This window comes from Phallusia mammillata, chromosome 7 (genome assembly GCF_965637545.1).
Source record: "Phallusia mammillata chromosome 7, kaPhaMamm4.hap1.1, whole genome shotgun sequence".
NCBI lineage: Eukaryota > Metazoa > Chordata > Ascidiacea > Phlebobranchia > Ascidiidae > Phallusia > Phallusia mammillata.
The window spans coordinates 23474442-23489892 of NC_137258.1; the positions used below are offsets into that span (position 1 = coordinate 23474442).

General features: G+C 36.6%; 1 protein-coding gene across 2 annotated transcripts in view; it reads right to left on the bottom strand.

Moving 5' to 3' along the window:
• Positions 1–15451, bottom strand: part of LOC145202725 (dynein axonemal heavy chain 1-like) — a 78167-nt gene that overhangs the window by 39560 nt on the left and 23156 nt on the right. For both annotated transcript variants that reach the window (XM_080075767.1, XM_080075766.1), the window contains exons 18-26: positions 7466–7607; positions 6752–6907; positions 4160–4358; positions 3509–3657; positions 2597–2746; positions 1874–2041; positions 1317–1481; positions 837–958; positions 348–453 (exon numbers count right to left, since the gene is read on the bottom strand). In XM_080075767.1, the coding sequence (XP_079931893.1) occupies positions 348–453; positions 837–958; positions 1317–1481; positions 1874–2041; positions 2597–2746; positions 3509–3657; positions 4160–4358; positions 6752–6907; positions 7466–7607 (1357 nt within the window). The remainder of the gene's footprint in view (positions 1–347; positions 454–836; positions 959–1316; positions 1482–1873; positions 2042–2596; positions 2747–3508; positions 3658–4159; positions 4359–6751; positions 6908–7465; positions 7608–15451) is intronic.

A 15451-nucleotide genomic window follows, 5' to 3' on the forward strand; every position in this document is an offset into this window, starting at 1 on the left:
AACGTGTAAGAGGTAGAACAACGCGAAATCGGCGTAATGTAATGGTATTTGCGTTGCTCTTACACACACAAAACCTTGGGATTTTTTTCCTTTTCAGATTTCTTTTATGTAAAAAAAATTATTCAACATTTTGTCACTTTTTACGATTAAAAACACATTCTAAACAGTTTCGTGCCGCAAGTCTATTTATTGTGCAAAAAAGATACTCAAAGAACGTTATCTTTGCAGCAGTTTGAGCACAGTAGAAATACCAAAGCACTTTGGAGCTAGCAATCGTTGTTTCGATTTGCATATTAGCCCTTTGATAGATTCTCTGCAAGTTGGAGGATTATAGAGAAAATTCGCACCTTGAAAACATTCTCGAAGCATTTTCTTAGATGAGGTTGCACAGCGGTCGGATCTTTGGTTTGAGACAAAATCTCAAGAAGTTCGTCGTCCGATAAAAAGTAAAATCTGAGGAAAGGAATAAATTTGAGAATAAAAATAACACAAGAGGCTGATAACGTGTTGTGCTCCAACAAGCGTGCTTGGAAAATCAAATAATATCCAGTAAAAACGTAAACTATCTTAGTTTAAGTTAAAATAAATTTCAGCAATAGCAATTACATTGAGTTTGCAGAAAATGAGAATAACTATACAATTTTAAGTAAATATATATTGTGTCAAGCAATGAGTGCATCGAATTCGTAAATATGAAATGTTTCCGTTTTAAGTGAGTTGACTTCAACAACGATTTAATATCTGTGAAAAATAGTTATTGTTTTTACAAGCAATCCAGTGTAAAGAAGTGGGTGCAAATTTTTTAATAGCAATTGCCGAGCTATCTCCATGCTTACCTGGGGAAAGCGGATCTCTTGGTTTCCAAATACTCGCTCAGTCCCTTCTGTACTTGCTCCAGAAGTTTGTTGCACTCCTTCAAGCTCTCCAGAAGACGGGAGTCGGAACACAGGGAAATCACCTGAAACGATACCCCAAATTACAAACAATACATTTTTTAGTAACCTCGTTTGAAAGGTATCATTCGCAAGTCAAATTTAAACGGAACAGTTTAATTTGCAAACAGACTGCAAATTCACAACGCCAAAATAAACCGAAAAATCTCAACATTGAAAAAGCTTCACAACTTGCTGAAACTATCTTAGACTTAAGATGAACATAAATTCATAACTGGGATCAGCCTGAAGCGTCTATGTAGACCAGCGATCACGGCACACTCATATGTAAATCACAGTACACCAGGCCTGTTGAAGGCGTTTTACCAAACGATATTGTTTTCGCCTTTAAAATTTGTAACTAAACTACATAATTCCCCAAACCTGTGTGTTGTCATTTGCGTTCTTCATAATTTTCCTCCACATTCTCTCCATGGTCTGATATCTCTTCCCTTCCACCGGGAGCTGCCGGTTGATGTCCTCCGAACTGAAGATCGGCTCCAAGTATAACCACGATCTCTGGCACACCAACCACTCATCCAACACGTCCTAATGGATGAGAACAAGTGTAAATATACGAACATTGTAGATAACTGCTTTTTAATATTTACTTCACGTAGAAACATCGAGGCCCTGAAGGAACAATATATTTCAATGAAAAATGTGCCCCGTTCTTCTTACAACTGAGTCCAGATCATAGTACGCTAGGCCTATTGAAGGTGTCATACCGAATCAGCCGGCCACCGAGCATTTACCACAAGGTAAGGCGTAGGCCAGAAAAAAATCTAGCCTGCGGTGGGATTCGAACCCACGACAGAAGTCTTTCGGGGACTCGCGCTTCACCAAATGAGCTACACAGGCTCAGTGGTAAGCCCGTCGAAAGTCGAATGACTAGCACCGTTGCTGGACTCGTAATTTGAGATCAACGTCCACATTCTCACCTGAGTCATACTCAGCTTTCCCTCCCAAGTGCTGATTCGCTCTTCGAAGGGTTTCTTGTAAGGGGAGAACGACATCGTTTGTGTCATCACAATGTGATCGTCCAGTAATTGTGATGCCTCTTCCGGTGACTTGATAATGTAAGTTCCGGTTTCCTTGTAAGCTTTCACCTGTTTTTTGAAGAGAAATTATTCGTTTCAAACAAAAGCTTATGTTGTCTTGTCGACGGTTGCCATTGACGACAGACGTTCAGGTTTTTCTATTCGTCAATTAAGTTTACTTGACATCGAAACGTATATTTCATTAACTAACGAATATAATGGCTCAAATAGACGTAAAATGCGACATGCTTTATTATGTACACATTTCGGCAAATGCTCACGCCATCATCAGTGATATGTGGGGCCACATCAGTTACATCCGTTTATATCCAGTTAAGTCTTATAAACGATTGACAAAAAGGTGCGAAACAAGCATCGCGTAAAAACGATAGACAAGTAATTATTTTGCTTTTGGCCTTTTAAACTACAGTCTTATCAATGTTTTATTAAAGTGTAACTATTTTTCGTTTCAAAAACGATCGTGTTGGGAAGTGTGTCATCACCGTAGTGACGATAAGATAAGCAATTCAACAAAGCAATTGCTTGTAGAGCAGAGGACAGTTGATAAAGTAAGGGGAGTTAGTTACAAGCTAGAAATCACAACTCAAAGTACAACAAGATCACCTCAAAGTTAATAGGCTCCCATTCCTTCTCCATCTTGTCAAGAGCTTGTTCAATGCTAAACTCCTTCCCAGCTACTTCGGCAACCTTAGCAATCTTGTCAATGTGCTCAGCTAAATTCATTTCCAAACATTTGCTGAAGGTCAAAGTCGCCTGAGCAAGATTTGTATTAAATACGCAACCTCAAAAATTGAAAATAAGAGATAACATATCGCTTAGACGTGTATTGACTAACAATTTTTGAATCTTTTTTCCCGAGATCACAATAATCCAAAATGGGGTGATATTAAAAAAAGATAAGGACGTTTGAAATTGTATTGTTGGTTTTTAAATTTTTAACTTTTATTCAATAAGTTTTGGGCAAATTTTAGGCGGTTAATTGGGTCTTCAATTATGGTAATGAGTTGGTTCATCCTATTTTTAAGCATATTTTAAAGTTATGTCAGTAAACGAAAAAATACAAACTTTTTACTGAAACCGTTGATTAAACAAAGGTTGCTAAATCTGCTTTTATTTTTTAAACTTATAAACGAAAGTTTGATCTACGATAACCTTTTGGTAATTTCAAAAGTTGATTTGGTTTATCACATTATAACGCAGTGTTTCTTAACCTTTTTAGCGCTTGTACCCTTTAAGCTTTTATGAAACTTAGGTGTTGAATGCATGCATTAAAACAGTCTTGTAAGTTCAGCAATATTTACAGCACACCAACAATCAGTCAATTCAACTCAGTCAAAGATACATAACAAAGTAACTTGTTATGCATTCTTCACAAATATGTCTAACTAGCGCATAATTTCACACTGCCTGTCGTACCCCCTGCTTTGGTGCTTCGAACCCCCAAGGGGTACACGTACCCTTGGTTAAGAATCCCTGTTATAACGTTTTTAAACCAACACCCTGTCGACCACATACTTTAGGCTGAACAGAAAAACCAAGTTCTTTGGACAAGAGATCCCAATGTCTGATTCTCATTCCGGGATTTCGGAGTCCCTGTATGAGTGGGATGAAAGGCTTGAAATCTTCCACCTGTGTCTTCATCTGCATCGCCACCTGCTGGACGCCTGTGCAAGACATGTTGAGTCAGCACAATTGAAAAATTTGTAAAAGTAGTTAGGTTAAAATTACGAGCGTTTTGTGACCATAGACATAAATATGTCAGAAAAAAACAAAACTAAGCAGCATTTTCTGATTGTTTTAGCAGTAATGTTTAAACCGATTCAAGTCAGCGCTTTGTCTTTGAACACTGTTATTCTTAATTAAATTGCTTTGCATCACAACAACGGCATATAATACAATTGCCGATGTCTTAGCATAAACACTTTCTAAAAAAATGTTCCAAATTTTCACCCATGTCAAATTATGCAAAATAAGTTCATTAAAATAATATTTGTGACAAATATTTCAAAAAATATAAATATCAAATAATACTTGATAGCTTTTTTTTAATAAAATATTTTTTTAAATAATCTCTACAGTGCCATTTTCGTTTCAAAATTGTACATGCACAATAAAACTTTCAATATCAATTAGGCCTAAGCAAAAATAAAATCCAGCTCTACCGACCAGGAATCTCCTTGAACTGCTTGGCGCACTTGTGCAGAACACGGAAGCTGTCATTCACGCTACGCTCCAATTGCTCGGGGTCAATCGAGGTCAGCGGGTCATTCATCCATGACTCGTGCCATCTCATCCAATCAGAAGTGGTCGTCCAAAGGTCACGGTAAGGTTGGAAATCTTTCACCAGCTTGTTCAGTTTATCGTACTGCATTGCGTCACACACGGACGTGTTACGTCACAATGCCGCGTGTTTGTGACGTCACGATGTTGATGTCATAGATGATGATGGTTAGTTGATGACGAAATGAGGTTGATGACGTAAAGATGAAGTTAAGCGTAGCATGAAAAGCAAAAATATATCTAATAGAAATTAACAATATTTTTATGCCAATCGAAAAAACAACAACAAAGATTGTTTTGTTGACGAATATCGTTTACGGTTTTCCTGTGAACAAAACACACATATATATTTTTCTCATGTTCTATTGAACCTGTTGTTAAAATATAAGAATAAAGCTCTGTGGTCTTGTAGCATAATTGAGGTGAAATCTTTGCTTTAAATCTATGCAAGTTAGAACACTACTGTGCCACACCAACTGTAGTACTTTTTTTGTCTATTTTGAAGCAACCAGGAAAATGGAAAAGTGAAAAAAATCGTTTACGAGTTAAGCGACTAAACTAAAATCTAGTTGCGTCTATTCTAAATTCACTACATGACCTACGATAATGGAACGTGACGTAACGAACGGGCACTGTGACGTCACTGACAATACACAGACGAACAAAGCCGTTTGTTGGAGGCATTATCACCCAACAAACGAACCTTGTTTGTCCATAGTAGGAATAAACTGAGCAGCGCTCGAAAAAGATTTGAAGTTAGGGCAGAGCCTAAACCTTATATTTCGACCAATGAACGACCAGTAACGTGAAAGGATTAGAAGGGGTTGGAGGAAAGGCCACGTCAACTTAACTTCGTCGGACGATAGAAATGTTAATTTCACCACAAGGAAAAAAAACGACAGAGGGCGCTATGGTGTCTCACGTAACGTAGGGGCCTTGACCGAATGGTCTGGCGCGCCTGACCCATATATAGACATAAAAAAACCTGATCGGGATTCGTCCCCGGGAGCGTCCTGGGTTCGAACTCCGTGAAAATAATTCCGATGTTAACTTTAATGAATTAATAAGGCAAATCAATATTCAAGCATTTAAACATAATGTACCAAGACATGATGAGTCATAATAAAAGATGACAGTTGTGTGAAATTTACCCAAACTCAAACAAATAAAATTTTAATTAAATCGAAAATTTACATTCATTTTGAGAGATTAAAAAAATTAGCTAGAATCACAAAATTGGGAGCGACAGAAATCTTACAAGGTTTTGGCAGAGGGGGCAAGAGCTACATATACGACAGACTTGCTTTTAATCATTTTAAATCCATCTCCCCGTGTTTGGGCCTAGATTTTATCAGCTTGGTTTGTTTAAAATTAAAACTGAATGATAAATTTGTTTGTGTTTTTAACGTGAAGTCAACAAAACCAGATGTTTAGTGTGATTTTTAATCGATTAAAGGATTTCGGTTATCAGTTTAAGGAGCGGAAACGGACTGTTTGCAAAAGATAAGACTACGATCATTTGCTTGATAACGCACTCCTTGACTTTCGCAGTAAATATTTTACGAACGTGTTTTGTAGAGGGTAAAAGTCAACGTTCAAATAGTTTTCCTTTGACGCGGTAGTTTTTAACATTACCAGAGAGCCACATCAAATGTTACGAATTTTTATAGTTTTGCATAAGTATGAGTAATGTTAAAGTCATGAGGTTTTTAAGATCCCGATAATATTTGAGGACATTAATCAAATCGGATTGTTAACGTTATGGCACATTTGACATTTAAATTTGATCTGTTTTCGGCGCAGCTTTGTTTGTTTTTAGTTTGTTAAATTTGACGTGATCTTTCCTCTACCCACGTGACACGGTCATGGTTGAATAACCACATCGTCGAAAAAATGCCTCAAAACAATGAGAAATAAGAAACAACATTAGAAAGTAATATAACCACAACGTAACTAGATTTCCAACCAGTTTTGGTGATATCAAATCACTTGAGAGGTAGGCTCTCAGCTTTGAACAGACAGTGATTTTAGGCACATGTTGACAAATTGTTTGCAAACGGTTTAGAAACTCGTTCATTTTCTTTCAACAAATTAAACCCTGCAGTTTTCTGCTTCACAACGTTGTAAGGTTGTGTAGCGATTTTGGTCTTTGAGTTTGGTTTAGTTGCAATCAGGTCAGAAATGTTTACTATACATGGGAAATAAACTCTGATAAAGATTAGGTTTCATCAAAAAGTTGTCAAATTTTTTTTTGCAGGAACAGAAGTGACAATATTCTGTCTGTATTCTACCTGACAATATTCTATTCTATCTGTAAACAACAACAACAAACAGATAATTATGTACTATTTGTGAAAAGTATATCATTAGGATTTTAGAAGACTTTCTTTAATAATAAATTGGCTGATGTATTTTCATTTGCAAATACTTTAGTTGTAAAACAGGCCCGTATAAGTGCAACGAAGTCCCAAAACTTACGTTAGTAACGGGCATCCCAAACAGGCGCTCTCTCTGGTTATAAACTTGTGCGAGTTGTTGACATTCTTTAAGTTGTTTGTTGATGCGCCTCACTTCGTTGGCGACTTCATGAGCTTTCAGGATCTCATTGTGAGCAGCGAAACCGGCTACGACCATCTGTGGTAGATAAAATCTGAATTTCTGACACTGGTGATAACAGCGGGTGTTTATGCATTGGTTCTGAAACGTTTCAGAATTGGGGGGAAAATTCGCCAAAAAAACCACTTTTTGAAGTCTTTAGAAACATACAGTTCGAGAGTCACTCAGTAACAACCTTTAAATGAAAATGAATTTGCTGTCTGCAAGGCTCTCTGGCAATTGGAAACTTTAATTGAGCTTAATGTGTTTGCTAGGCCTGTTAAGAAATCAACCTCAATCAAATTCACAACAAATATTTACGGTAGTTTTTTTTTAAATCTCCAGAAACATACAGCTCTAAAGTCACTCTTAAACAACGTTTGCATTAAAATGCATTTACTGTGTTCAAGGGTCTGTGTGACTCTATGGCAATTGTGAAATTTAATTTAATTTTAGCCTAATGTGTATGCCAGGCCTGCTAGAAAAGTTTTAAATCGAACTCAAGCTCTCACATGCAAATTCAAGGTTGTGGTGGGATTCGAACCCACAAATCGATTGTTTTCAGACCGACATTGTATCAGTTTTCCGCACACGAACCTGCAAAGTATCGAGTCGATCCTGGAAGTTGTTCTGATCTCCGAGTTGGAGTTTGTGGAAATGTTCTTCCAGCTCCTGGAGTGAAGCATAAGTCGCTTCCATCTGATCCTCTAGCTTCTTCGGCCAACCGATCGCCGACCATCTGCGAGGTAACAAAATTAAGTTAGTTGGAATTTTTTCTTTGGGCACAATTTAGTAGGGATGGGCCAAAACTGCAAGTGTTCTGTTTGGAGCATGCTCGGGTGCATTATGACGTCACAAACATTCCCCATCCCAGCCAGTTTTACAAGTTCGATTACGTCACCAAGGTTGCTTACGTCACCAGCGGTGTAATAAGCTGTACAGACCCTAGAAGTATGTGTTTTTTCACAATCATAACGCATTTAAATAAACAGTCATTATTGTTCTTACCCTTTTATCAAAAGGTTCATATATTAGAATGAATATGCAAATTTAGTGCTCGGGTCAGTTTGTGCAACCGCTCGGCCGAGCACCGAGCATCAAAAACAGCAATGCTCGGTACCGGGTTCTGGCTCGGCTCATCCCTACAATTTAGGAGTATTTAGCACAATTTTGGGTTTATTGAAAATACAATACAGTACTTGTTTGTAAACATTTAGGTTTTCTGTGAGAGATGTTCCGTATGGTGCACTTTGCAAATAGAAACTAACTAATACTTTTAATGAACACAACAATAATATGGCAAACGGTTTGCCAAAGTAGTATAGTTCATCCCGTAATGATACAATATAATCTAGACCGAGTTATAATCCCTTTTCACATAGGTTTGTAAAAATCGTTAGAATCTAAACCCTTCATGTTTATTAAAAAATTTAAAAATCTGCTTTTGTGTCGTACCACGCACATGCTGTGTGAATTTTTTTACGTTTTTATTTTCTGGTTAATTTTATACAATAAAATTAATTTAACCAAGTCTCAAGGGTTGCGGGATGGTCTAAGTAAAATATATGAATGATATTTATTGGAAGTGGCTTGTACAAATTTGACAAATGTGCGTGCAAATATTCCACAGAGGTTTGGTGGACACAATGTGACGTAGGTACGAAAAACGTTATTCATAAAGCCTGAGAAAGCGGTAGAGTGCAAGGAGAACCGTGAGAAATAAGATGCTTCACAAATAAAACTTGTATTAAACATTTACTCGAACATGTAACTAACACTCTGGTGCTAAAAGTTGCCTTAATATTGAAATATCCCTTCCATGAGACAGCGGTTTAGGGTCATTATATTTTGCCACTGTAGTAGATGCTAGAACAAAACTTTAGATCAATTGCTGTAGTTTTTTTCTGGTAGTATTTTCGACTCTCAAAAAAATGAATATCTGAGTTTTTCGAGGGCTCCAAGTAAATTTTACTTTGGGGTCTACAGACTGACTACGCAAACAGTGTAACTGCTTGGCGAGTTGGAAAATATCAAAACCGCAACTCTGCCACATCTGTGGGATGTTTGGCTTCATTTCCTTGTCAAATGCACGTCCTGCGTCCTAATGGAAGCGGTTAGCTTTGAGAGAACTGTTCACGAGAAAGCTTGTTGGCCAGTTGACAAAGATTCGACAGCGTAAGTGACACTTGGTGCGTGTGTGATAAGGAAGCTGGCACCGTACGTGATTGTTTTCATATATAAGTTGGAGATACAAAAAATACTTTACAGTTTTCCGAAGCGGACAGCTGAAAGCAGTAAATATGAATTTGTTGTTGTCTGATAACGCACTTTCCTCTAAATATGAGTTTGGAATTTAATTTTATTGGTTATTTAAAACTAACTTTACAACCATCTTTTTACAAGCTAAGTTTACAACTCAGATAAATAAAGACAGAGAAAATATAAACTTAAAGTTCTTTCAGCGACAATCAAAGAGTAAAATAGCAGAAATTAAAACGTAAATTTGTTTGTGAAAAAAATCTGATAATTTTTTTTGGAGGTAAGTGATCAGCAAACTTTATAACCAGCCAATGTTAGCATGAAGGGAAATCTTGTAAGATAATAATAGGTATACAGATGATTTACACAGGCTAGGAAGCCTGTGACGTCATAGGAGATTCGCAGACGAACCACTCCCAGTGAAAGGAAGGGTTCGTTCGTAATTATTTTCGAGGTTTCTTGGCGATTGTACGTTGCTTTCCAAAGATAGATGTGGAGTGGTGATAATAATAATAATGCTCACTGATTACAAGAGTCTGATAACGGCATGTTTCCTAGGTTGGTCCGTTTTTAGCGTTGTACAAACTGAATCAATAGTGTTGTGCGCAAATTTTGGGATATTTTCTATATCAGCGCTTCCCAACCGGTGGGCCGCGGCCCACTGGTGGTCCGCGACGTTCTTTTTCGTGGGCCGCGAAGCTTGTCAAACTTCAAAAAGTTACACAGTTCGTGTGAACGTACTTTCAAGTTTTACTATATTTCTCTAAAATATAATATTAGTTACTATGAAAGTCGCATAAAATTTCACGTTAAACAAAGCTTTATCACACAAACAAACTGCAATTGTTACGTCATAACAGCACTTAAACTGCAATTGTCGCATCACAACACTACTTAATCGAAGACACGAAACAGTCTTAACACTGATACACTAAATGCTGAATTGCGTGTGAACTTGTCTCCCAATTGAACTCCGACTTGATCTCATCATATAAAATCAGCAAGCTCAGGCTTCAGAAGTATTGCTTGTGCGGTTATTATTGTTCTTTCTTAATGTTTGTTCTTTTTCATTGTGGTTTTGTCGCAATATTAAACGGTGGTCCACCAAAAAAATTTTTTTTGGGAAGTGGGCCGTGAGCTGGAAAAGGTTGGGAAGCACTGTTCTATATAATTGTCAGTCTGAGATAATTGTCAGTCTGAGATAATTGTCAATTAGCAAAAGTACGTTTCTACAAAAATATTACTAATGTGTGTTGCTTAACTGCAGTCTATGTGGCAAGTTTTGACGCCTGTTTGTCCTTCAGTCTGTTTTTATTTTGGTAAGAACGCTATAACTTTTTCGTACGAGAACAATTGTACATTTATCAATTAAGATGTATGTTGCTCGTGTAAGCATCGTGCTTCCGTCCATTTATATCAGGAACAGTAAGACACTTTTTTCCGCTTGTCAGACAATATTCCGGGAACTGGTGTAGAATCACAGAATCAGCAAAAAGACATTGATCAGAAAGGGTCTGGGTGGTAAAGGTCTATTCGTCAATTCTCCTTGTGCTCAAAATAGAGCATGACTTTCTAACCTGACATATGGTTACATAAGTGGGCGAAAATCTTCTTTGTATTTTCACAAATAGATTGCGGAGTACTGATGAACAGCTTAGACGTTTGCAAAGATTTAATCAAGCGTAAAATACGAAGTAAACGTCGTTTCGAATCAAAACAATTCGAATTCCGAAATCACATTTTCATTAATGTTACTGAATTTTAAAAAGGGAGCGTGAAAATGTTCAAGTGAATGATCTTAGCGATTAGGCATAAAAATTATCTAGAAAAAATATGTATTATTTGTATTGGGTAACCGAGTTATGAACTTTGAAGTTAAACAGTTAGTTCCGAATTCACTTTCTTATTGTTACAACAAAGCAAAAACGTAAAAACATGAAAAGTATTTTCAGAAAGCAATTCCAATTTTCTTAGCTTACGCACTTGAAACGTGGGAAGGAAAAATCAGGATTTTATCTGTTTCTCCTACAATTAAGAAAACAACTTTCAAATACTTTCTCCTAGCTTTTTTCCTGTAAGCTTCTAATTCTGGTATGTTAGTGACTCATTTCCTTAAAACGCCGGTGTTATGTTACCCGGGTGCACATTTCCTTTACGTCAAGATTTAGTTGACGTCAAATTCTCTACGTCAACTGCTAACTGTAAAGTATTCACAAATTTAGAATCATTTGTTAAAAACTAAGCAGTCACAGAAAACCGAATCTGAAGAACTCTTGCGGGACAAGCGTGCGTTTACGTCTGCTCAAAGTTAAACCTTAGAGAGCTGAATGAAAGTCATTGCTAATTGATTTCTCAACTGTCAGGTTAAAATCAACCCGAGCAAAAGGAGGTTTTTAAGAAAGAAGCAGTTTGCCAAGAAGAGTAATACAAACCATGATTATGTGAGCTTTTTACCAAACAGGATTAGTTTTTAATTTTATGCTTTCAAAGAAATTTTAGTTTGCAGCACATTTGTGTAGTTTTTAGTTTCATAGAAGGGCACCACTCGACAGTCAATAAGTAATGTTTTTATCCAATTAAAGAGTAAACATAACCACACGTTTAGTGCTTCAATTAAACGTACAATTCAACGAGTTCAATTCCAATCGTTCCTGCAACAGCCTGATATTATTTTTCTGTCAACAAGATCAGGTTTTTTTTTAAGGTTTGGTTTGGGTGACCGCTAAGTAGTTTTAAGAGACCGCAAGTGTTTCATTTAAATACCAAAAAATAGCCATATTTGCTTAAACAAAGTATTTATGTCCAAATTTTGGGAAACCGCTGGAGAAATTTGGGGGACCGTTTCGGTCCCCCAAAACACCTTAAAAAAACACTGAACAAGATAAAGACAGTGCTGTTTGTCGAAACCTTACAAACCAGGAGTTGAAAAACACACAGTTTTAGGCATTTCCGCTCAGACATCTTTTTGATAGCTGACAGAAATATTATTGAACCAACAGACGGGGTTGCGGGGTGTAGTCCATTTGATGACAGAGGCTTCGACTTTCTTGCCGGTGTTTTTTCTATCAATACTATGTTGCTGTTTCTTCCAATTGGTAAAAGGAAAGGCCATGTCTTATTCAAATGGAAAGGTGATGTTTCTTAATTTCCGGCCCTCAGTCATTTGACAGAATTTTCTTATCAATTGTTCCGCAAAAATTTCAAAACAGAACAAAAAAAAAAACGCTTCAAAAATATCTTAGGCATATACCATCCATTGCTTATCAATACGACGATGAAAAAATGTTTGAGCAAAATTATAGAGTTGGCTTCTTCTGTGGCCTGAGAGGTGACCATGAATGAGCAGATCACCAGTCAATAGGAGTTATTCTGTTTGCTCAATCTCTCAGACGTGGAGCCACCGGCAGCCGTTTCCTATCATGCGTAAATCAACAATCCAAGTTTGAAGAGCTTTTACCTTGACTGGTGTCGCTGAGAAATTGATGCGGTAACGAACTTCAATGACTTCGCCACGTTTTTGTACACATTTTTGCGTGGGTTGTTTTGATAACGAATCGTTGGCTTGAGATACTTGAAGGCCACAAACAGTTAAAGTGGAAACGCAATATTTTGTTGAGTTTTGCGGTTTGGTTTTTCAGGGAAAGGTTTTTGGTGGCCTATACCGACATGTTTGTTGTTAAGATTTTGTGTTTTGATCCCTGATAGTTCACTGGCAATTTTTGCGGCATGCACATGTTTTACAATGAAAACAAAGCATAGCCTGGAAGGCGCGCATTGATAATAAAACTAATTTTCAAGATGTTTAAAGTTTGAAATTGGAACCAAAAACTTTGATTTAGAATAATACATTTACTAGTTAGAAGTACGCAAAAAGTTGCAAAAGTTGTTTCAGCTTTGTTGACACAACTAGCTGTCGTTGGTAAAATACGAAACTTGTGATGTGGTCGACAATAAAAAAGGCGGTGTAGTCTTCTGGTGTATTTTTTAGCAACGAATCAGATGAAAAATGGAAAAATCGTACTAAGCAGTTGATTCAAAATCATTACCACAGAAAGCTCACAATTTCGGCTCCGTTGTTGATTTTGACCTGATGTGATAAACGACGTTGATCAATAGTTTAGGGTGGTAAATTACAAACGCACACAATCAACCCGCAAGACCTCTTCAGTTTTTTCTCAGTAATACGGTTCACTGCTACAACAAACCGCATTTCAGGAAATCACGTTTAACAACAGACTGACAAAATGTGTGTCACCAAACTCCTTGCAACGTTGCTGACAGTTGCAGACTTTTCAACTAGTCTCAGTGCCCAGACTGGTGATACTTAGAAACACTGTTGAAGCGAACTGCAATTTAATGTGTTCACTAATTTTTTTTAACAGTTTTGTTTATAGTTCAGCTGGTTTAGTAAGTTTTTGTCTGGAAGATTTAGGGATCTATGAAAGATAAAGTGTTTTCGTTTTAGAGAATTTTTTCCTAATAGTTTGTCTAGTTTTGGTTGGAGGGATATTTGTCAGGAAAATCTTTTCAATATTTGACAATTCTTTATCTGATAAGAGATGTCTCATAGGAAATGATTCGACAAGGTATGCGTGTCGTCACTTTTTTGTCCATTTTATTAGCGGTTTTTGAAGCTCAATTCAAAATATCGTTAACTGTTTGTTTATAGCGTTTGAGAATTTTACCCTTTGAGCAAAATAATGTTTCCGGCGTGTCAATTTAAAAATGTACGACGGTATAGGCAATGTTTCATGAAATAACTGTCTTGCACTAAGGATAACAGCAGAGATTGTTGAAATGTCTAAATTGCAAAATATTCAATATAATAAAGATTACTGGCAGTAATGTTGTCATTCAAGCTGTTTTACAAATCCACTATTGCCAATTTCGAAAATGTGATTATAGTTTATCATTGGCTCCATACATAAACGAAAAAATTAGTGGCAGTAATAAGAAACCAGATAAAAATGCAAAAAGGCAAATATAATAAAACAATATAGTTACAAATAATAATAAATTACCAACAAAGAGGTGACTATTTTTAAGTCATAGTCAAAAGTAATTCTTTTATTTGGATTTGTGTGCGTTTTCACTTCTCTAACGTGGAAAATAAACATTTGTGTGAGCAACCATGCACAGCAGATCGAGCACAATTTTCCAACGGTTTCAGATCAGCTATGCAAAGGACGGAGAGACAGAACGTGACTGCGGTTACAAAATTTTCAGGTCCGGGTTTCTTAGTACAATTGTTGGTTCGACGCGAGACATAGAAGGTTTTTCGTCGAAAAGATAGAGAATGTTTATTCGTCCATGGTCAACTGCGAACTTGGCACATTGAAAAGTCGATTTCGAAAGTTCTTTTGTCAACACATAGCACCGTTAGAGAGCTCTTGAAAGGAAAACTGTGTCTGTGTGAAACGTGTTGAAGATATTGAGATTAAGAGCTACATAGAAATACGAGGAAAATGATATTCATTGTATTTAGATAAGTCTGTGGTTGGATTCATCTCAAAGGAAAAAAAGCATAAAGTTATTTATACTACCTTGGACAAACGCAATAGCCTACTGTACGTAGTGAATATATCCATTGCAAACGTTGCAGAATCAGTGCAATTGCATTATTGCAAGTGTTGGTATTCCAAAAATAGTGTGTTTGGATGCTTTTACGTTTGGGGTAAACATTTTTTGTCTGGTATGAAAAAAATCAAAAATTTACGCATGTTACCTCATTTAAACGCATTACTATTGAAGAAGCTGTATATGCAGTAAATACATACCAGTGGAACAGCAAAATCAATGAACTTGAATTATAAAAAAAACTCTTAAAATAAGAAAACATTGTAAAATGTTGCTTGATAAAAGTTCAATTGCTAGATAACTTGCATGTAGTGAATGCATTTCGTCATAGACAGAGATTTTAAAAACCATTCAATGAAAACAGTCAAGCATTAAAAGTTTAAAATTGCAAAAAGTTTTGGCAGGTATCATGCAACGTTATTGTTGTGATAAAACATGGTAAGGCGTTATAATGCCCCCGAGCAAATTGTTACAATAACAAACCCGATTGAAGCTGCACTATGGCGCTGCAAGTAAACGTTCGATCAAAGATTTTCGCCTTATCTTAAAAACTACATGTGACAAAGAATTCATTATGCGAGAATTTGAAAAAACAGCCGTTTTTGTTTATAAATCGTTCAACAAATTTACGACTTTGATTCCACTTCGAACTGGTATGGAGGTTTGGAATAAGGCTACAACCGGGGGAAAACAGCAAACACTGAAACATTCTGGCAAAAAAGAAATATTTATTTAAGCTTTTAACCG